Below are 16,368 nucleotides of genomic sequence, written 5' to 3'. Positions count from 1 at the left end.
TTCAATGAACTTTATTTAATTCCGTATTATACAAGCGGGATCTGAATCCCCAAACTTCCCATCATCAACATAATGGAGAAGCACCACCACACAAAAGGAAGGCAGAATTTTGGAGCCGGAAGACAGGCTAGGTCAAGCCATTTCTCCCCACATGGTCAGAAATTCTTCCTCCTTCATACAATGTGCTTCCCAGACCAGCAGGTTTACCCCAGGAATAAGAGAGACAAAGCTAGCTCTAAACACTCCCTCCTCCTCCTCTCCCCAACAAAAGAGGCCACTCAATGCCAGTAGTGGAATGGTTAAAGATAGGGAGTACATTAGGTTTTCAGTCTCTCAACCAGCCCACTAGATTAAGAAGTGGCCTGGCTACTCCCTCTCTCCTGAACAAGATCCAGGAAAATCAAAGACCTAAAATGCTGAAGACTTACCTCCTTTCCTTCCCCCATCCCATAGCCTTGTTCTCTAAGCAGAGAGTAGGCAATGAACTCTGAGGAGGCTGAGGGAAAGCCAAGGAAAATCAGGGGCTACCTGAATCCCTGGGAATCTGGTGGCTACCCTGGTGCCCTCATTCATTCCCTTTGAGGTTCAGAGACCTGTTTGGAATAGTACACAGAGAGGGCCTCCCTTAGGGATTCGGAAGCAACCAGGGACACAGAACACACAGGAACCGCTGTGAGGGTACACACCATTCCAGGGATGGCCCAAACCACAAACAGGGCAAGACTCCCCCCAGCCAAGGCCCCAAGGGCTGGGGGAGCTGGGACGAAGCCCTGGCAGGGGGAAGAGAGCTCCTGCAGCAGTACTGAGGGCTCACGGGATTTTACTTCTTCTTCCTCTCCTGGGAACAGCGAGGGCAGAACCTGGTAGAAAGGGAAGCAAAAAGCCAGCATTTAGGGCATGACATGAACCTTGAACATACAGTCCCAATGGACCTTTTCCAAGGTCCCAGACAAAGCCTTAATTCAAATTTTCTTTTTTAAGAGGTCTTCTAAGTGTGTATATACAGTACTCTCCCTTCTGCCACCCGGGACCTCCCTTTTCCAAAGACCAATGGGCCCTCCAGGTTGCTTGTTCACTCACCATTTTCCTCTTGGTTTTGTTGTCAGACCCACGCAGGCAAAATGAAACCATTCAATGGAACACTGTTGGGATGGAAAGCAGTCAGTTGAAGAGCAGCTTTCTTTTGAAATCATTGCTTCTGGGCTACCGGAGTTTCCCAACATTTGATCACAAACTCCTAAATCCCTAGCAGCGATCAGGGAATGCAGACTCACACCCAACCTACACATTGTTAGCAAGGAGAACTCCCCTCCCCCCTTGCTAACTGTGGGGGCAAGAAAACAACCTGTCCTTTTAAGGAAAACCCTGAAGAACAATGCACTTAACAGGCCCTAGCAAGCCACCCCTCTGCCCTTCCAAACTATTGGAGGTAAGCCGCCTTCTTGTCACTGCTTGCTGTATCAGGCCCCACCCACGCAGGACAAGACTTTCCATACCAAGGCTCCCTCCACTCCCTTCTCCCCCATTTCCATCAAGCGCAGGCTCTTACATCTGGGTTGTCGCAGCCAATCATCTCCCCATAGGAGACCTGGTGGCAGAGGCAGTAAGTAGGCTCATTGGGGTCCACGGGCATATCCAATACATCCGAAGGGTGCACGTTTCCAAAGGTGACTGAAGGCATCCCATACTCTGTGCTACTGCAGGACAGGAATAAAGTAGGTCAGCAAAATAACTGTCTTCAAGTCCCTTCATGTCTCCCAAGACAATGCCCTTCTTTGCCAGAGACAGCCACTTCTCTTTTTTTTAAGCACATACACCCCACTGAAGTGACCTGCTTTCCCCTTCATGCCACACTCCCCTGAAAGAATTAAAAGGTCTCCTTCCTCCTTGTTTCCCAAGAAGGGACAGGGGGGGACACCGTCTAGGCTGCGTGGGTATCAGATCCTTCGCAGGGAAGTCCGGCTAGGCCTCCCTTGGTCTGATTTGTAGTGCTGCTCCTCATTCCCACAAATCTCATAAACACTTACGTGCGGACAAGCTTCAGCTTCTTTTGGGCAGTTTTTGGTGCTTCCTCATCAGAGTTCTTCCCTTTCGAACGAGCACGGGCAGCTTTCTTCTCTTTTTGGGCTCGGCCCTCTGGTAAGAAGAGAAAAAGGTGTTGCATCTGCCACCCCATCAAAACAGACACCTGATAGTAACAACCTCTCCAGCACTAAAATACACTCCAACTTCGGAGTGTATATTGGCTTTGGGCCGTGCACCCCATCTTAATTTTATCTAGCGGCCTTGAATATGCTCACACAAGAAGAGCCCAGGTCACCATCTTTTTACCTGTCCTTCAGATTCCAGCGTAACAGTCTTTGATCTGTACCACTCCAGTGCCTGCCTTCATCCCCACCACTTCCATAGTCACTTGGCTGCCTCCTGTATCAATCTGCAGCCCAGTGGTGGTACTCACTCTTCTTGCCCTTGCTGGAAGAACTGTCATAGTCACTCGACTCTATCTGCTTCTCCTTCAGGTCTGCTTCAAAGCGAGCGAGGTCTGTGTCCAGCCGACGGATGTGCTTATCAACCTGCAAAAATGACAGTGACCAGGAGTTACCACAGAACAGAGCCCAAGAGGGCAAAGAGGAGAGGGCACGGGGCTTGCGTGCTGAGAAGCAGGAGTGGATAGGGCCTAAAAAGAGGGATCGGGGCCTTCCAAAACTGGGGGCTTTAGTACCGCCTTTCATGCGATAAGCACTAGACACTTCCCTTCATACCATCTCGTAGGTCTGCATAGCCAGCTGAACCTTGTCGTCGCCAAACTCCTTGCATTTCCCATAGGCCTCCTGGATTTGCTTGAGAAGCCCCAGTTTCTCCTCCGAAGACAAAGTCCGCGCATTGCTGATATACTCCGTGGCCAACTTATCGATCTCTGACTTGAGGTCTGAAACAAGTTTACCATTAAATACATAAACACACATACATATACACACACACTACAGTGCCCTCCATTAAGAGAGACTGAAGGATCAAAGCTTCCTCCCCTGCCCCGAGATCCCCCTGATAAAGGCAAAGGAAAGAAAAGCTGGTCAAGCTGCATCCTTCCTGTCTTGTCAACAAAACCATCTCTAATCCTCACCTTCCGTCCTCTGATCCAGATCTCGCATGAGCTGGAAGTTTCTCTGCAATTCAAATGGCAAGTTCTCAATACCTGCAGGGAAAGGAGGATGCATGGAGAAGTCAGGCTCCTGTCCACAATCGCAAGGCAGGAACAAAGCTAACCGGTAACACCAGTCCAGCGATTCCCAACGCCCTTTCCTGGTGCACATCAACGTGCTTCCATTTCTTGTCAACTCCAAAGGAGACGGACTATAAAAACGCGATACATTTAATCCAGAAGCATAGTTCTATAATACATACTAGTTAACAGAAAACTGCTGCCATGCAGAAAGGCCTACATTAAGAAAGCAGAAAACCAAAATTTGTAATAAAGTCAGTCATTATAATACAACATATCCATCCAAGAACTGCATTCAGTAATGAAAAAATAGTACAACAGCTGGTAAATAATGCCATTTAGTTATTTCTACACAAGGATGTAAACATTAAATTTGATCAAATGCTAATTCACTGAAAAGTGAGTCTGTTTTAGTGCATCCATTTTACATATAAAGGACAGGAGACACTTTGTGCAGAGCCAAAGAGCAAGTCTGAGACAGGACGGCGAGCAGTCAACAGCAGTCTTAACCCCCGTCACGTGTTCCTTGTCCTGCCTTCTGCACCGTAATCTCAGTGGGGTCTGGCCAACACCTGGAAGGATGCTATACATCATGAATAATAAACGTTTGTGGGGCTCTGAATGAGCAATGTGAAGTTGATAGTCAATTAATTTTCAATGCACTATGCTACTCACCCCCTAGGCATCACCAGATGCTCAACTGACAAAGCTGATAAAAACAATTCTCATTTTTCCATGCCTGTCTAATCAAACTGAGATCTAGTGTCATTGCATTAACCTGAAGTCCACCTTTATACCTTATAAAAAAATATATATCTCTTGCAGGTTTAAAAAAAAAAAAAAAAAGGGTGGGGAGAAATGCTCTTCAGAAACACACCATAAGCATGTCTGCTTCCTGAACCCACTCTCCAACACACAGGGACTGTAAATGAAGGTGTGCCTACCCAAAATCAAAACTAACACATCAGTCCTGGCAGCAGCCTCTCTTTTCAGTGCCACATGTTTCTACAGCAGAGACATTTCCCTGAAAAGCAACCAGCCGGCAGGGAAGGCCTGTGTGCAAGAGGCAGCTTTTAACAAGTACTACACATGGGCCATGAAATTAATTCCTTTAAGAGGTAAAAACAACTGTGGGCCTTACTGTGCTCCAATACTGTTCCTTTAACTTATTTTTTTGCACAAACAGAATATAGGAAGTTACATACAGAATCCTTATAAGTAAGCAAGCTATTGCTTCAATAGATTTCTGTTGCTGTTTCTAATTTAAATATCTGAGAAATGCTCAGATGGTAGGTGTCCTTGAGTACCTAGATACATAATCACACAGCACACACACATCACCCCCCTGCATTCAAGGACAGTTAAGAGTGCAAAATCAAATTCTCAAAAAATTAGTAAGTGGCAAAATTAAGGCTGTCTGCACATTCCTGAATTTGGTACTTCCATGTTTGTCCAGCATGAGGGACTTCACACAAGGTTCAAGCAGCCACTACCAGATTATATCCCTACGGCTCAAAAAGCATGTCAGAAGACAACCGGGACACATTGCTGAAAATTATCGTTGCTTACAAAGGGAACTTAAGGCAGGGATGAAATCCAGCTTGGGAATCTCAAGACCATGCCTTTTTCCTTCCTGCAATCCCCAGCCTCGTCAAATCCAAACCTTTCAATTTATACAGCAAATGAAACACAGGTCATACTGCAGCACGCTACTTTTCATTCCTCTCCAAAGCATTGCCTGCAGAAGATAAGACAGGTATCCTCCAGAGGAAAACAGTATCTGTTCTTGCACTGCACACATTATGTCAAATTTACACCGAGTTTACTAATCCTGGAAGATCTCGACTTCTAAATTCTTGACTTTGTAGTTTTAAAAAAAGATTAACGTAATTTCTTTTTCTCTTCTAAAAAGGAAAGTCGGTAAAAGCACAAAATCCACCGGGTACAGTCAGTTTTGCCTCAGCAGGGCTAGAAACCTTTAGATAGAGCGAGTACCTGAGCTAGCACAAAAACCAGTAGGATGCTATTCTCCGGGCAGAACAACCCCACACGAGGTTACGGCCACATTTCACAGCGATGTTCTCGCAGCAGGAGAAACTCGTGCGGCAGTTTGTTTCTGCTACAGAACCTGAAAGGGACTGTGCTCTAGTTTTTACAGCCATTACTGTAAAAATCTGCCACTACCGCTAATGCCAGCACATGCCCTGGTCTGGAAAGCCTCTCTCTTCCCTTTGCCTCTACGTGCCTGGTCTCACCTTTTCAGCCCATGTCATCTATCCTTCGGAAAGTCTCTCTTCCCAGTGCCTCCTCCCCTCAATGCCAGCCTCTCAGCCAGGTCAGCAGCTCCCCTGCCTCGTTACCTGCCTCCGCACGTGCGGAGCTCCCTGCTCCCAGCAGCGCAGGGAGAAGCGTTATCCAGCTCTGGCGCTGGCCTGGCAGATGCTCAGCACAGACGCAATCGGCAAATTGTTTACCAGTCAAGCATGTATGAGCAATGATCTTCCAGAGGCTCATTAGCTGGGCAGGTTTCCACCGGGACTGACGAGACAAGCCCCCGTCATTTGAATTCCTTCCCTGCTAAAACCAGCAAAATAATTTCTTAAAACCCCAGCAAAATGTTTCACTCTGCAAGTCTATTATCGGACCAACATTCTCCAATTGCTTCATTAATAAATCGGAAGAAAACGAAACAAGTGACAGTACAACGACTTTATAATCAGAACTGTTATAAAGATGCTTTATCTAGTCAACTGGAAGTGGAAAGAAGCTGAGTACACCATTACAAATTATGACCCAGAGAGAGTTTGGCAAGAATACATAACAGATAAAGCTGCAGCTAAGCAAATTATAACTGAGCATCCAACTATTTGTATGGTATATAGTTTAATCTAACTACGGGGAAGTTTTCTACTTTCTGCAGCTTAACTCAAAAACTCTGGCGTACCCTTAAACAAAAGTGATGCTTTGGATCACAGAATTTATCGCAGTAGTCAGAACACTTGCTGAAATTGCTTGGCCTGTGCTATGCTGGCTATCAGACATCACTACCCTAAGAGTCCCGTTAATAAATAAATAAATAAAAAATATCTAAGATTTAAGTTTCCATTTCCTCATTCCCACTAACACAACACACTTTCCCTCAGTCTTTCTAAAAATGTTCGTGTTATTTATGTAACTTCGTTTCCTCCTGAATTTCTCTTTTTTCCTTTACACTTCACTCGCTCTTTCTTCTTATTGTAAGAAGCACCTAAACTTTTCACAACTAAATGCTATCTGTTGTAAAATACCCAAATAATTGTCAGATTCTGAAATGGACCATAGTAAAGAAAAAACACTCTAGAGGCATCCTCAAACACTAGAGAGGAGGGCAGTGAATGGCAGTCACTCTGTCCCAGACAGGCAATAGTCTGACCGAAAAACAAAGAAAAAGCAAGGGTATCTTTTGACACAAATGGCATAGCAGAAAGAGAGGGATGGTGAAGATGTACAGTGAAGAAAGTGGTAGCAAGGCCAGCAGCTTGGCCCAAAGCGTGGGCTGGCATTAACACAACTGTGTCCATCTGCACAGATCCACTCAGAGCCATGTGCAGCCCCACCGTGCCCCATTCGTTCCTGTCACAGTACCATCACCCTGAAAATCATTGGCACAGGTCTCTCATTAAGTTTTTCCCACCCCTTCCTTTTCTTACCTTGTTTTCATTTCTTATCACAAGTTAAAAGTCTACTTACATCTTTCCTTTTCTCAATTCTTATCCCTTCTTCTTTCATCTCTTTTATTCTCCTGTTCCCTTTTAATTCCTTCCCACAAGCATGCCATCTTGTCCCTTAAGAACCATGGACTCTCACTTTCCGAAAGTCAGAATCCACCACCACCCTTCTTCCCCTCCAATTATTATAATTTTATTTATTTCTTTTTAGAAACACATGTGGGGTGCCAAGTGTAGACAACTGATATCTAAACTCAGCTACTGTAACAATGTCTGAATTCCTAGAAAGAGATCCATTGCACCAAGCACCATACAAACACAAGCTGCCTTTCCTGAGAAAACTGTTCACCTACCATGTTCAGATGCATGTTTAAATTTATTAAAAAAAAAAAGTGAAAATACATTTTTAAACTTAACCATGGTCGCTTTATTGAATGGTACAGATTTCAGCAAACACTTTAAACATCACATTGCTGAAGGTAATTAAAAAAAAAAATCCTGCTTGTGCCAGGGACTGCCACAATCAGAGGGTAAGTTCCTTGCTCCCTGAGATAGGAAATTGGCTGGGATCTTACACTGGAAGTGCATAGGACTTTTTGGTACTTTGTGATTCTCATAATTCTGTAGCATTTGAAGTATACTGCAGGTCAACTGACATATAGCAGTCTTCAGGATCTTATTAGGGGGAAGGATGTCTTTTATAACCCTCCATGCCTCCTTTTAGAGGGTATAACCCTTTTAAACTGCTGCTTCTACTCAGTCCTTTCTTCTCAGCTAATTATTTATCTTCCTACACAGTTTATTGAAATTGGTGCATGAGCATAATATATACCTTTCTCTCTATTCCTATATGGCTCAGCCCTACTGCATTATATGCATCCTAACCCTGTAACATTATCCTCACAACAGCTCTGTAAGGGATAATACTACCTACATTTTTACAAATGGGGTACTCGGGTGCGTGGTAGGCTGATTTAGCCGCAAGCACCCAGAAATTCTGTGCCCACGTCATATACCCCAAGCCCTGGGCCAGTGCACTGCACACTAGTCCACCCAGGCACATCTACTTCAGGTACTGTCCAAAGAAACAGACACCAGTCAGCAATGAAAGTCAATGTAACAGCCACGGAAACCTAATACTCCCCCAAAGAGTGGACCCTTTTCTTGGGGAGGGAGGGCTCTTTTTGTCTTCTTATTACATTAGTTCAGTGCTACAGCATCCACAGCCAAGATAGTAGGCAATGTTGCCAAGTCTCAGAAAAGGGATCTTTATTGCTGCATTAAAGATCAACCCTGATTTCAGAAGCTTGGAGGACTTGTGTCCTGGTTTCTGTTGGGATAGAGTTAATTTTCTTCTTAGTAGCTGGTACAGTGTGGTTTGGATTTAGTATGAGATGAATGTTGATAACACACTGATGTTTTCAGTTGTTGCTAAGCAGTGTTTATACCAAGTCAAGGATTTTTCAGCTTCTCATGTCCAGCCAGCAAGAAGGCTGGAGGGGCACAAGAAGCTGGGAGGGGACACAGCCGGGACAGCTGACCCAAACTGGCCAGAGGAATATTCCATACCACGTGATGTCAGGCCCAGTATATAAACTGGGGGGAGCTGGCTGGGAGGAGGTGGATCACTGCTAGGGGACTAACTGGGCATCGGTTGGTGAGTGGTGAGCAATTGCATCATGCATCACTTGTTTTGTATATTCCAATTCTTTTATTCTTGTCATATTATTATTATTATCATGATCATCATTATTTTCTTCCTTTCTGTCCTATTAAACTGTCTTTATTTTCTGATTTTCTCCCCCATCACTGGGTGGGTGGGGACTGAGCAAGCAGCTGCGTGGCGCTTAGTTGCTGGCTGGGGTTAAACCATGACAACTTGGAAGACAGACGTATCAAATGATACTCGCACCACTGCAGGCATTTTGAGCCTGTCACAGGTCTTCAAAGGCAAGGACCACCACCAAAGAGATCACAGAGCTGTTTGCCAAAAAGGTCACATCAGATTTGCTGTTGGGTAAGTGAAGAAATGTGGAGAAAATGCAGTATGCTTTGTCTTGTAAAGCCATCTTGTATCAACTCTGATAAAAATACTGGTCAACAACAAAATCAATTCTAAATGAACTGGTCATTAATAATAATAAATGTATTAGCTTAGTGTGGGCTGTGCCAGCAGCTATCACACAGGAACAAATGATGCCTATGAATCACCAAATTCTCTCCCCTGCATGAGATCTGTTGTAATTTTCCACAGATCACGTGTGCTGTATAACAGATGCAACTAATCCAAAGTCCCAGTGAGGTGAAAGGCATCTTTCGCTAAAATGGCATTGAATATAGAAATAATTTTTTAAGAGATTTGCGTATCTGAAGTATGACGTGAGAAACTTTAGAGGCAAGAACAGGAGGGTATGGGTGCATGCTACATTGGGGACAGGATAAGAGTAATCATGGTAGGTAAAGTGAGAGATAAAAGAACTGCTGGGGAATGTGGAATGCAGCCAGGACTGAGAAGGAATCATGGGCTAGCCTACAGCAAGTTCTGACATCACACCCATGCCCTCTCAGAGTATTAAGATGTCAATACACATCATACCCTCATTTGATGAAGCTATACAGAGGAAAATCCAGACAGATGTAGCTATTCTGAAAGAATAATCCTATTTTACTGGGTTAACTAATGTTATCAAGGAACGAAAGGACATTCCCATGTCAGTTGTAGGAGAAAGATGACTTTCAAGAGGGCATATGCTGCTTCCGTTGCTCTGTGCTTATGCTGGCATAAGTTTTCTAGTATTGACAAACCCTCAACTGGTGCAATTCTATGTGCCTGCTGACATATGCAAACAGAAGGAGAAAAGGAAACTTCATGCCTCCCTAATCAGTATAAAAAAGGGTAAATCCCCAAAAGAAAACAACTACACAGTACCATGTTAACTTACCAGCTGAAGTCTCCTCATCTAAGTCTGTTGTCTCCATCATCCTCTTCACTGAGGCAGATATGTCCTAGTGTCTGCTCCTGGAACAGGTCCTGACTGGTGGCTTCCAAGACAATGGAATTAATATCAAGCAGCCATCTGAGTAGACAGGCCAGTGACATCCTTCTACCTCTCAAGATCACCAAGGTTACTAGCCCTCTGCTGATGAGTCTCCCAAGCGTTTAGGTCTAATTTAGACCAAATGCTGGCAGAACCTAGTTCCTCAGAGGTCTGGGGTGGGGGAAGATGGAAACACTTTTTATTGTTTTGTTACCATTCCTTGCCAACATTTTATGCTGACATTTATTCAGTAACAGACCAGTTCAACCACATGGAAATCCGAACTTCCTTCCAGTCTGGCACACACTTCCCAAATGGAACAACGTGTGCTCCCCATTTGGCAAGACAAATAAAGCAACAGCTTCATCAGTCCAGGCAGGAACATACATGGTGGACAGTGACAGCAAGAACCAGCAGGGAAGGTGCTGTCTGATTGCTTCAGAAAGCACACCCACAAACATGACCCTTCCATTCACCTCAGCCAGCTGAGCAATGGGGCAGACATGTCCTCACCAGTAAAGCATAGGTAGGTGAGCAGAGAGGCCATTTCATAATAAATTCAGGCACCAGACAGTTGAGAAGAGGCACATGCCTTGGTTCCGTTGCCATAAAAGATAAATTTGCATGTTGTCACTAAGTATACTTACTTTATTCTGATACCCACTAGGTGGGTAAACAGGGAAGCACTGACGGTAGAAAATACATGTGGTTGCCCAGCAGTTCCCTCTACTAAAAAGACAATCCCTACACTCATGGCACATTCACATATAAACAGAGACGTGTAGAAAACTATTTGGGACTGTTTTCTGAATATGTGTACTTCAATGATGCCTATTGCAAAGAAGCTCTGCAATACTCTCGAAAATTCCAAACATGAAGAAGACTCAGTGTTTGCATCTCATCTGCTGGAAAATCTTATTAGTCACCCTTCCTTTCTCCCCCTCAAAGCCTCCACTACAGTATTTCTAACCCAGTATGAGCACAAATACTGAGCCAAGCACAGTAACTCAAGTTTGAGCAAGCACAAGCTCCTCTAATGAGTCTTCATGCACATTCAATGTTCTCATCGCAAAACACTATGTTTTCTTCCTTCTTATTCTTCCCCCATTCCTTACTACATCTCTAACTCCTTTGCACCTGTAGTTTTTCCCCTACTAAAGCTGCATGGCTTTCTTGGCATGAAGGAAAGCACTTCAGCATCTTGCTCTCTCCCCTCAGAAGCAGGCATAAAATGGCTGACAGACCAGGAGGAGGACAATATTTGAAGAGATGGAAATCTTTTCATGCTTAACTTCAGCCACTGGAGAGAACTGAGGAAAGAGCCATGCTCAAAGTAGAACACTTGGGAAGAGAACTGGAACAAGAAATATCCCTCCTCTTCCCCTTCCCCAAATCCTTTGGCTCAGTAGTCATTGAAGGGGCAGCTTCAGTTGGATGAAAGAAGGAAGGTGATCAGTAGACAAGATACGGACTCCCTCTGTCAGGACATTCAGCACAGAAGGAACGTGTGTATTTTTCTGCTGCAAAAACATCTGCTAGGAGCATAGCACATTTCAGACAGATATGCTTTCCAGTTAACAGCTTAGAGCAAAGGCAAGGGCACGTCTAATCTTAGGTCTAAACCCAGTTTCAAATTACAGCAATGACTTGAAAGCTACTGAAATACCAGACCTAAGAAGCTGCCCAACACCTCTTACTAAGAGAACTGTTAACTTGGCTATTCCACAAAAATCTCCTGGAAAAGAACTTTAGATGTCCGAAGCAGAGGACTCAAAATTCATGAAGCAAACCAACTGAGGCTGTATGCATAGCTTTGTCAGACTGTTCGCGCATTTTAACACAGTTTTTAATTACCTAACCGCATGAGATTTTAATACAACGCATTTCTCATTCCCAGTGACTGAGCAGTGATTCAAAGTTTTATTTTCTTCTCTTTGCTCAATACAGAGTCACACATAACGACCCAAAACCCGATCTGAAAAATTGACTTGGTAATCAGCTTTTCAGGGTGTTCATTACTGTGACATTAGAATGCTTCTTCACAATGCTGCTGTGGAGTAGCCCACTTCCCTTACCAATAAAATGAAGGTCAAGAGATTTACTGAGGCAAAGAGATTAAAGCCAAGAAGACCAGCTAATTACAAACACATCTCTTGAAATGTCTAAAAATGCTACATAGCCTGACTTTTCAGAATTATCTGTTCAAAGCAGACTTCCTTTGCAGCTATGAGCATTCTGCACATCTGCTCCTCTGACTACAAATTTTTACTCATTATTTGAGGAAAGCACAATCTGTGCAAGGAAAACCTGTAAAAAGTGTGACCCCCAAAATAAACACAAACATCAAATTCACTTTGTCAGAGTGGTATTCAACTGCCTCAAACATGAGGCCACCTTTTTTCTTCCTACAGTCTTCACTTAATTCATTATACACCTTCCTTTCTTCAAAGACATGAAGAGGTCCTACAAACAACTGCCCTCTTTCATCACACACTCCTCATTCATTCCCTGAGCAGATCCAGCCAGTAAACCATATGAAAGAGAATCTCTGTGGGAGGAAAAAAAAAAATTTCAACTGAAAACCGTGTCTGCATTAGCACTATAATATGAAAAGAATTCCATTCCAAGAAGTAAATGTAAATATTAGACATTTTTAAAAGAGCTGACCAAAGGTTCTGGACTATTTGTATAAATTTTCAGGAAGTTTTGGAACATTAGTGAACTACTTCAAAAATGAACTGAATGTTTTTAAAATACTGAAATAATGTTAAAAAAAAAAAAAAGCAAGGGGGAGGAAGGAGTGAGGGGAAAACTGAATGCTGTCAGGCAGGCATGAAAAGAAATAGAATAGCTGATCTGAGATAACCTCAAAGAATTAAATGAGGGTGAAAATATAGATTAAGTGTTAAACTTGCCAGACTGGACATTTTTTGGTAAGAGTATACACTTCATTAGTGAAAATCATTTTTTGAAGTGATTAAACTACAACTTGCACCAAATACTTGGTGTAGTATCAGAAAGTATCTTGTGTAAAAAGCTAGAATAAGGAAAAAGCAAACACAAGATATATTAAAAGTACTTTAACAGCTACATAAGGCTTTAGAACGCAATACAGAGAACTATTAGCAGTGGCTGCACCACTCATGCAAATCACACAGAAGCCATTCTCAATCCAACAAAAGAAAAGTTAGTCACTTGGAAGTGACATGCAGACTGGAAGAATGAGAACAGAAGGTACAGACCACCGGGACAGCAAGAAACAACCTGACGGCAAACTGATACTCTCCACCAGGTCTTACAGAGTGTAATACAGTTAGGAATGAGCAATATAAGTGATGAATAAAGGATGCTGGACCATATTTCTAAGAAACAGAAAGACTGTATCATATCAGTATCATGGTAGAGAGTTACCCAAATATGAGCTGCCAGCTGAAATGCAATGGCAAACAGGGATAAGGGCACACCCAACAGAAGAACGGTAACCTGACTTCTTTAGTTAGTATCATGAAGAAGACTGGTTACTAAAGGACTGTATGCATTTTCAGAGAGTCAGAAGTTCAAGTAGGATGTCAAAAGATTAGAGCAGGCTTACAGAAGAACAATATGGGTAATGAGAAAACTGAAAAATATGTTATCACAGGCCTTTTTTTTTTCTCTAAGTTACCAGAAAGAAGGTTAAGATTTAATCAAACAGAGGGAATAAACTTTTAATAAGGGGACACTTCAACATGGCAGTAAGAGGTTTTACAGGTGCAATGACTAAATATTGGAACTGTGAAAATTAACCACAGACAAAAGTCACAAAACCAAGACAGGAAAGCCTATCAGCAAACTAACTTACTGAAGACTGAGATGGATGCTCTTTGACTGTAAGTATTACAATTCATATGATGTGCTTTTTTGAAAGAAACTCTAGATTAAGCACAGCAACTGTCTTACAATTAGCTAACAAAGGGAACTAATGTTGCATATACTATACAGGACACCAGACAAAACTGAAGAAGGCTGTAAGAGCTCTCAGGGTATGCAAAAAAGGCTAAACCATTGCAGCCAAGATTGCTTCCTAACAACTTTGTAGCCAGATTTAAGTACTTTTAGATTGTGCACATTACTTTTTTTTAAGCAAGATACCTTAAAAATGACAGTCTACACCACCATATTAATATCTACCTTCAACAGGATGAGAATGTCTAATTGGATCACACACCTCAGCTGAGAGAGAAAATAAAGAGTTTGTCATTTTCTCTGCACACTTGTACTTCAGTGGAACAGAGGAGTTTCATTGATTTTAGCTGACAGTAACAACAAGATCCAGAAGTGTTTCACTTTGGTGGAAGCACTGTCTAGCCACAAAGCTCTTCTACAGCTTCCTTTCTCTCCAACTTAGTATCTGCCATACCTTTGCACACTCAGTACTGCATCTTTGTCATCTTTGCCTACCATCTGCAAATCCCAGTCTTTCACTCCTTCATCTTCACACCACAGCTCTTATTCAAAATACACTTGTGCTCTCCCAGTAGGAAAACCCTGCATCCTTACCCATGCACTTACTCCTTGTCCATCTGCTTCTTTCTCCTCTTGTCTAGCCCCCATCCTCCCAACTCTCGGCCATCTTTGCTGAGGAGCCTCAGTCAACTGCAGTCTCCCACAACAGAATGAGAAGAGCAGAACATACATCTTTGCTCAGCAATCCTTGCTCCTCTCTAACAACCTGCCTCCTCATCCAACTCTTCTTCCTGGCTTCTGCATTGTCCTTCCTCACAGCTCCTAGACCCTTGCCAGTTCACTTCCAGCTTCTTTCCAGCTTTTGCTGAAATTTATTATGGTTCTTGAACTTTGTTAACTTAATTCACAAGAAGTTTCCTTTCCTACTGACAAAAGGAGCACGGCAGACACGAGGAATGAGACCCCTTGTCTCCATATCAACACCTTATCAGCTCTGTGCTGGAGGAAACCTAGTGCAGCAAAACTGCTGAAGAACCAAGCTCCAATGTTTCCAAGCATATGCAAAAAGAGACCAAGAGATTTAACTTGGCCAGGTATAGTGAAGTAAAAGACATGTTACCAGAACTACCACGCTTTAAACACACCACCCCATCAACATGCTCCCCTGTGCTGACACACAGATCAGAAGGAACACAGGAAGAGAGCATTCACAAAAGAACAGGTTACTACATCTTTACTCATTAGTACATTCTTCCAAAAACAACCCCTCTGATTAGTCTACTTGGCTGTTTTAAGCACGCAGGGGTAAAACACGCATTGAAAGCCTTATCCCCAAAGGGCAGAGTTTGACCAAGTTATAAGCACCTTAAGGCAGGCCGACATCATAGGAGGGCTCCGATAACGTTACCAACTCCCTTAGTATTTACAGAGCTCTTCTTCGACCAGCAAAACAGGACCGCAATTGTAAAACGACAGCGAAGGAAGCTATCAAAACCGCCTCCCTACAGATACAAAAAGTCATCTTTGGCTTTATTTCACTGGCCCCGCCGTTCATCCCGGGAAAGCCACCGACAGCCAAGCTGCCGCTCCCCAAAGGCGGCTGGACCAGCACCGCCTCCTTCTCCCGGGGACAACCGGCCGGGAGCCGGGCTCCCGGCAGGAGATCCTACGGCGGAGGGTCAGCCCGTTACCGGCGCTCCGCCGCAGACCGCTGCCGTTTCTAAACGGCCCCGAGACGCCTTCTACGCGGCGGACGGGGCCTCCCAGCGCGGCCGCAGGACGGGGCGGCGACGGGACCCCTCACGGCTGGGCCGGGGGACAGGCGGGCAACGCTGCCGCCCGAGAGGCTGGGAACAGGCCGCGGGTTCCCCGGGGACCGGTAGGCCCCCGGGCAGAGCTCGGTCCCCGCGGGGACCCGCCCCGAGCCGCCGTCGGTCGGTCGGTCCGTCCGTGACCGCGCCGGCCCCCCGTCCCCGTCGGCTCTTACTATCCAGGTAGTGCTCCAGGTACATCCCCGCCGCCATCTTGGGCCCCGCACACACGGGCGCTTCCGGCGGGAGCCGGAAGTGGCGCTGCCAGGCTGCGGAAGCCGCTTCCGCCCGCCTTCCCGCTTCCTGCCGCCATTTTGGGCTCTGAGGGGGCTGTCCGCGTCCTCGGAGAAGGACGGCGGCGGGCGGGGCGGTCTCTTCTCCTGCCCGCCCGCCGCCTCAGGTCCCTCAGCGGCACCGGCCCCCGGGCTGACGGAGGGAGGGTGCCCTGCGGGATCGACGCGGCCCGTTCCGCTACTGGTTGCGGGGAGGAGGCGGCTGGAGGAGGGCCCCGGCCCTAGGGCACGGGGGTAGCAGGCCCCGAGGCTGCTTGGGTCCGAGTCCCTGAGCTGCGGGAGAGCCAAGTACCTGCTGCCTTCATCTCCGCGCCAAAAGAAACAGGCTTCGTCTTTCCTGGCTTCACAGAA

The 16,368-nt window shown here is 44.9% G+C and overlaps 1 protein-coding gene across 3 annotated transcripts; it reads right to left on the bottom strand.

The window, feature by feature from the left end:
- ING4 (inhibitor of growth family member 4) lies at positions 1-15,996 on the bottom strand. Of its 3 annotated transcripts, none has more exons than XR_007509089.1 (9): positions 9,873-10,139; positions 3,125-3,196; positions 2,763-2,929; positions 2,459-2,573; positions 2,028-2,136; positions 1,550-1,697; positions 1,081-1,142; positions 687-860; positions 1-593 (listed from the first exon to the last, which is right to left on the bottom strand). XR_007509089.1 is itself a non-coding variant. In XM_049824955.1 (9 exons), exons 2-9 carry the CDS (start codon positions 9,910-9,912, stop codon positions 821-823), a joined length of 753 nt encoding a protein of 250 aa, XP_049680912.1. In that variant the 5' UTR covers positions 9,913-9,972; positions 15,901-15,982; the 3' UTR covers positions 1-820. The 3 variants fall into 3 exon arrangements, 2 of the variants coding, with proteins under 2 accessions (XP_049680912.1, XP_049680913.1); XM_049824955.1 differs by adding an exon at positions 15,901-15,982 and having other exon boundaries at positions 1-860; positions 9,873-9,972; XM_049824956.1 differs by lacking the exon at positions 9,873-10,139 and adding an exon at positions 15,901-15,996 and having other exon boundaries at positions 1-860.
- Positions 15,997-16,368: the final 372 nt, after the last annotated feature.

Source organism: Accipiter gentilis, chromosome 21 (assembly GCF_929443795.1).
Source record: "Accipiter gentilis chromosome 21, bAccGen1.1, whole genome shotgun sequence".
Taxonomy (NCBI): domain Eukaryota; kingdom Metazoa; phylum Chordata; class Aves; order Accipitriformes; family Accipitridae; genus Astur; species Astur gentilis.
This window is presented reverse-complemented; position numbering and strand designations above follow the sequence as displayed.

What these genes read in the sequence shown, in the direction of transcription:
- ING4 (XM_049824955.1), bottom strand. Translation starts at nt 9,912, where the DNA reads ATGATGGAGACAACAGACTTAGATGAGGAGACTTCAGCTG. An exon ending in CTATGCAGACCTACGAGATG is followed by an intron (nt 2,574 to 2,762) that starts GTATGAAGGGAA and finishes TCATTTTTGCAG; the next exon opens with GTTGATAAGCACATCCGTCG. An exon ending in ACAAAACCAAGAGGAAAATG is followed by an intron (nt 861 to 1,080) that starts GTGAGTGAACAA and finishes CCTTTCTACCAG; the next exon opens with GTTCTGCCCTCGCTGTTCCC.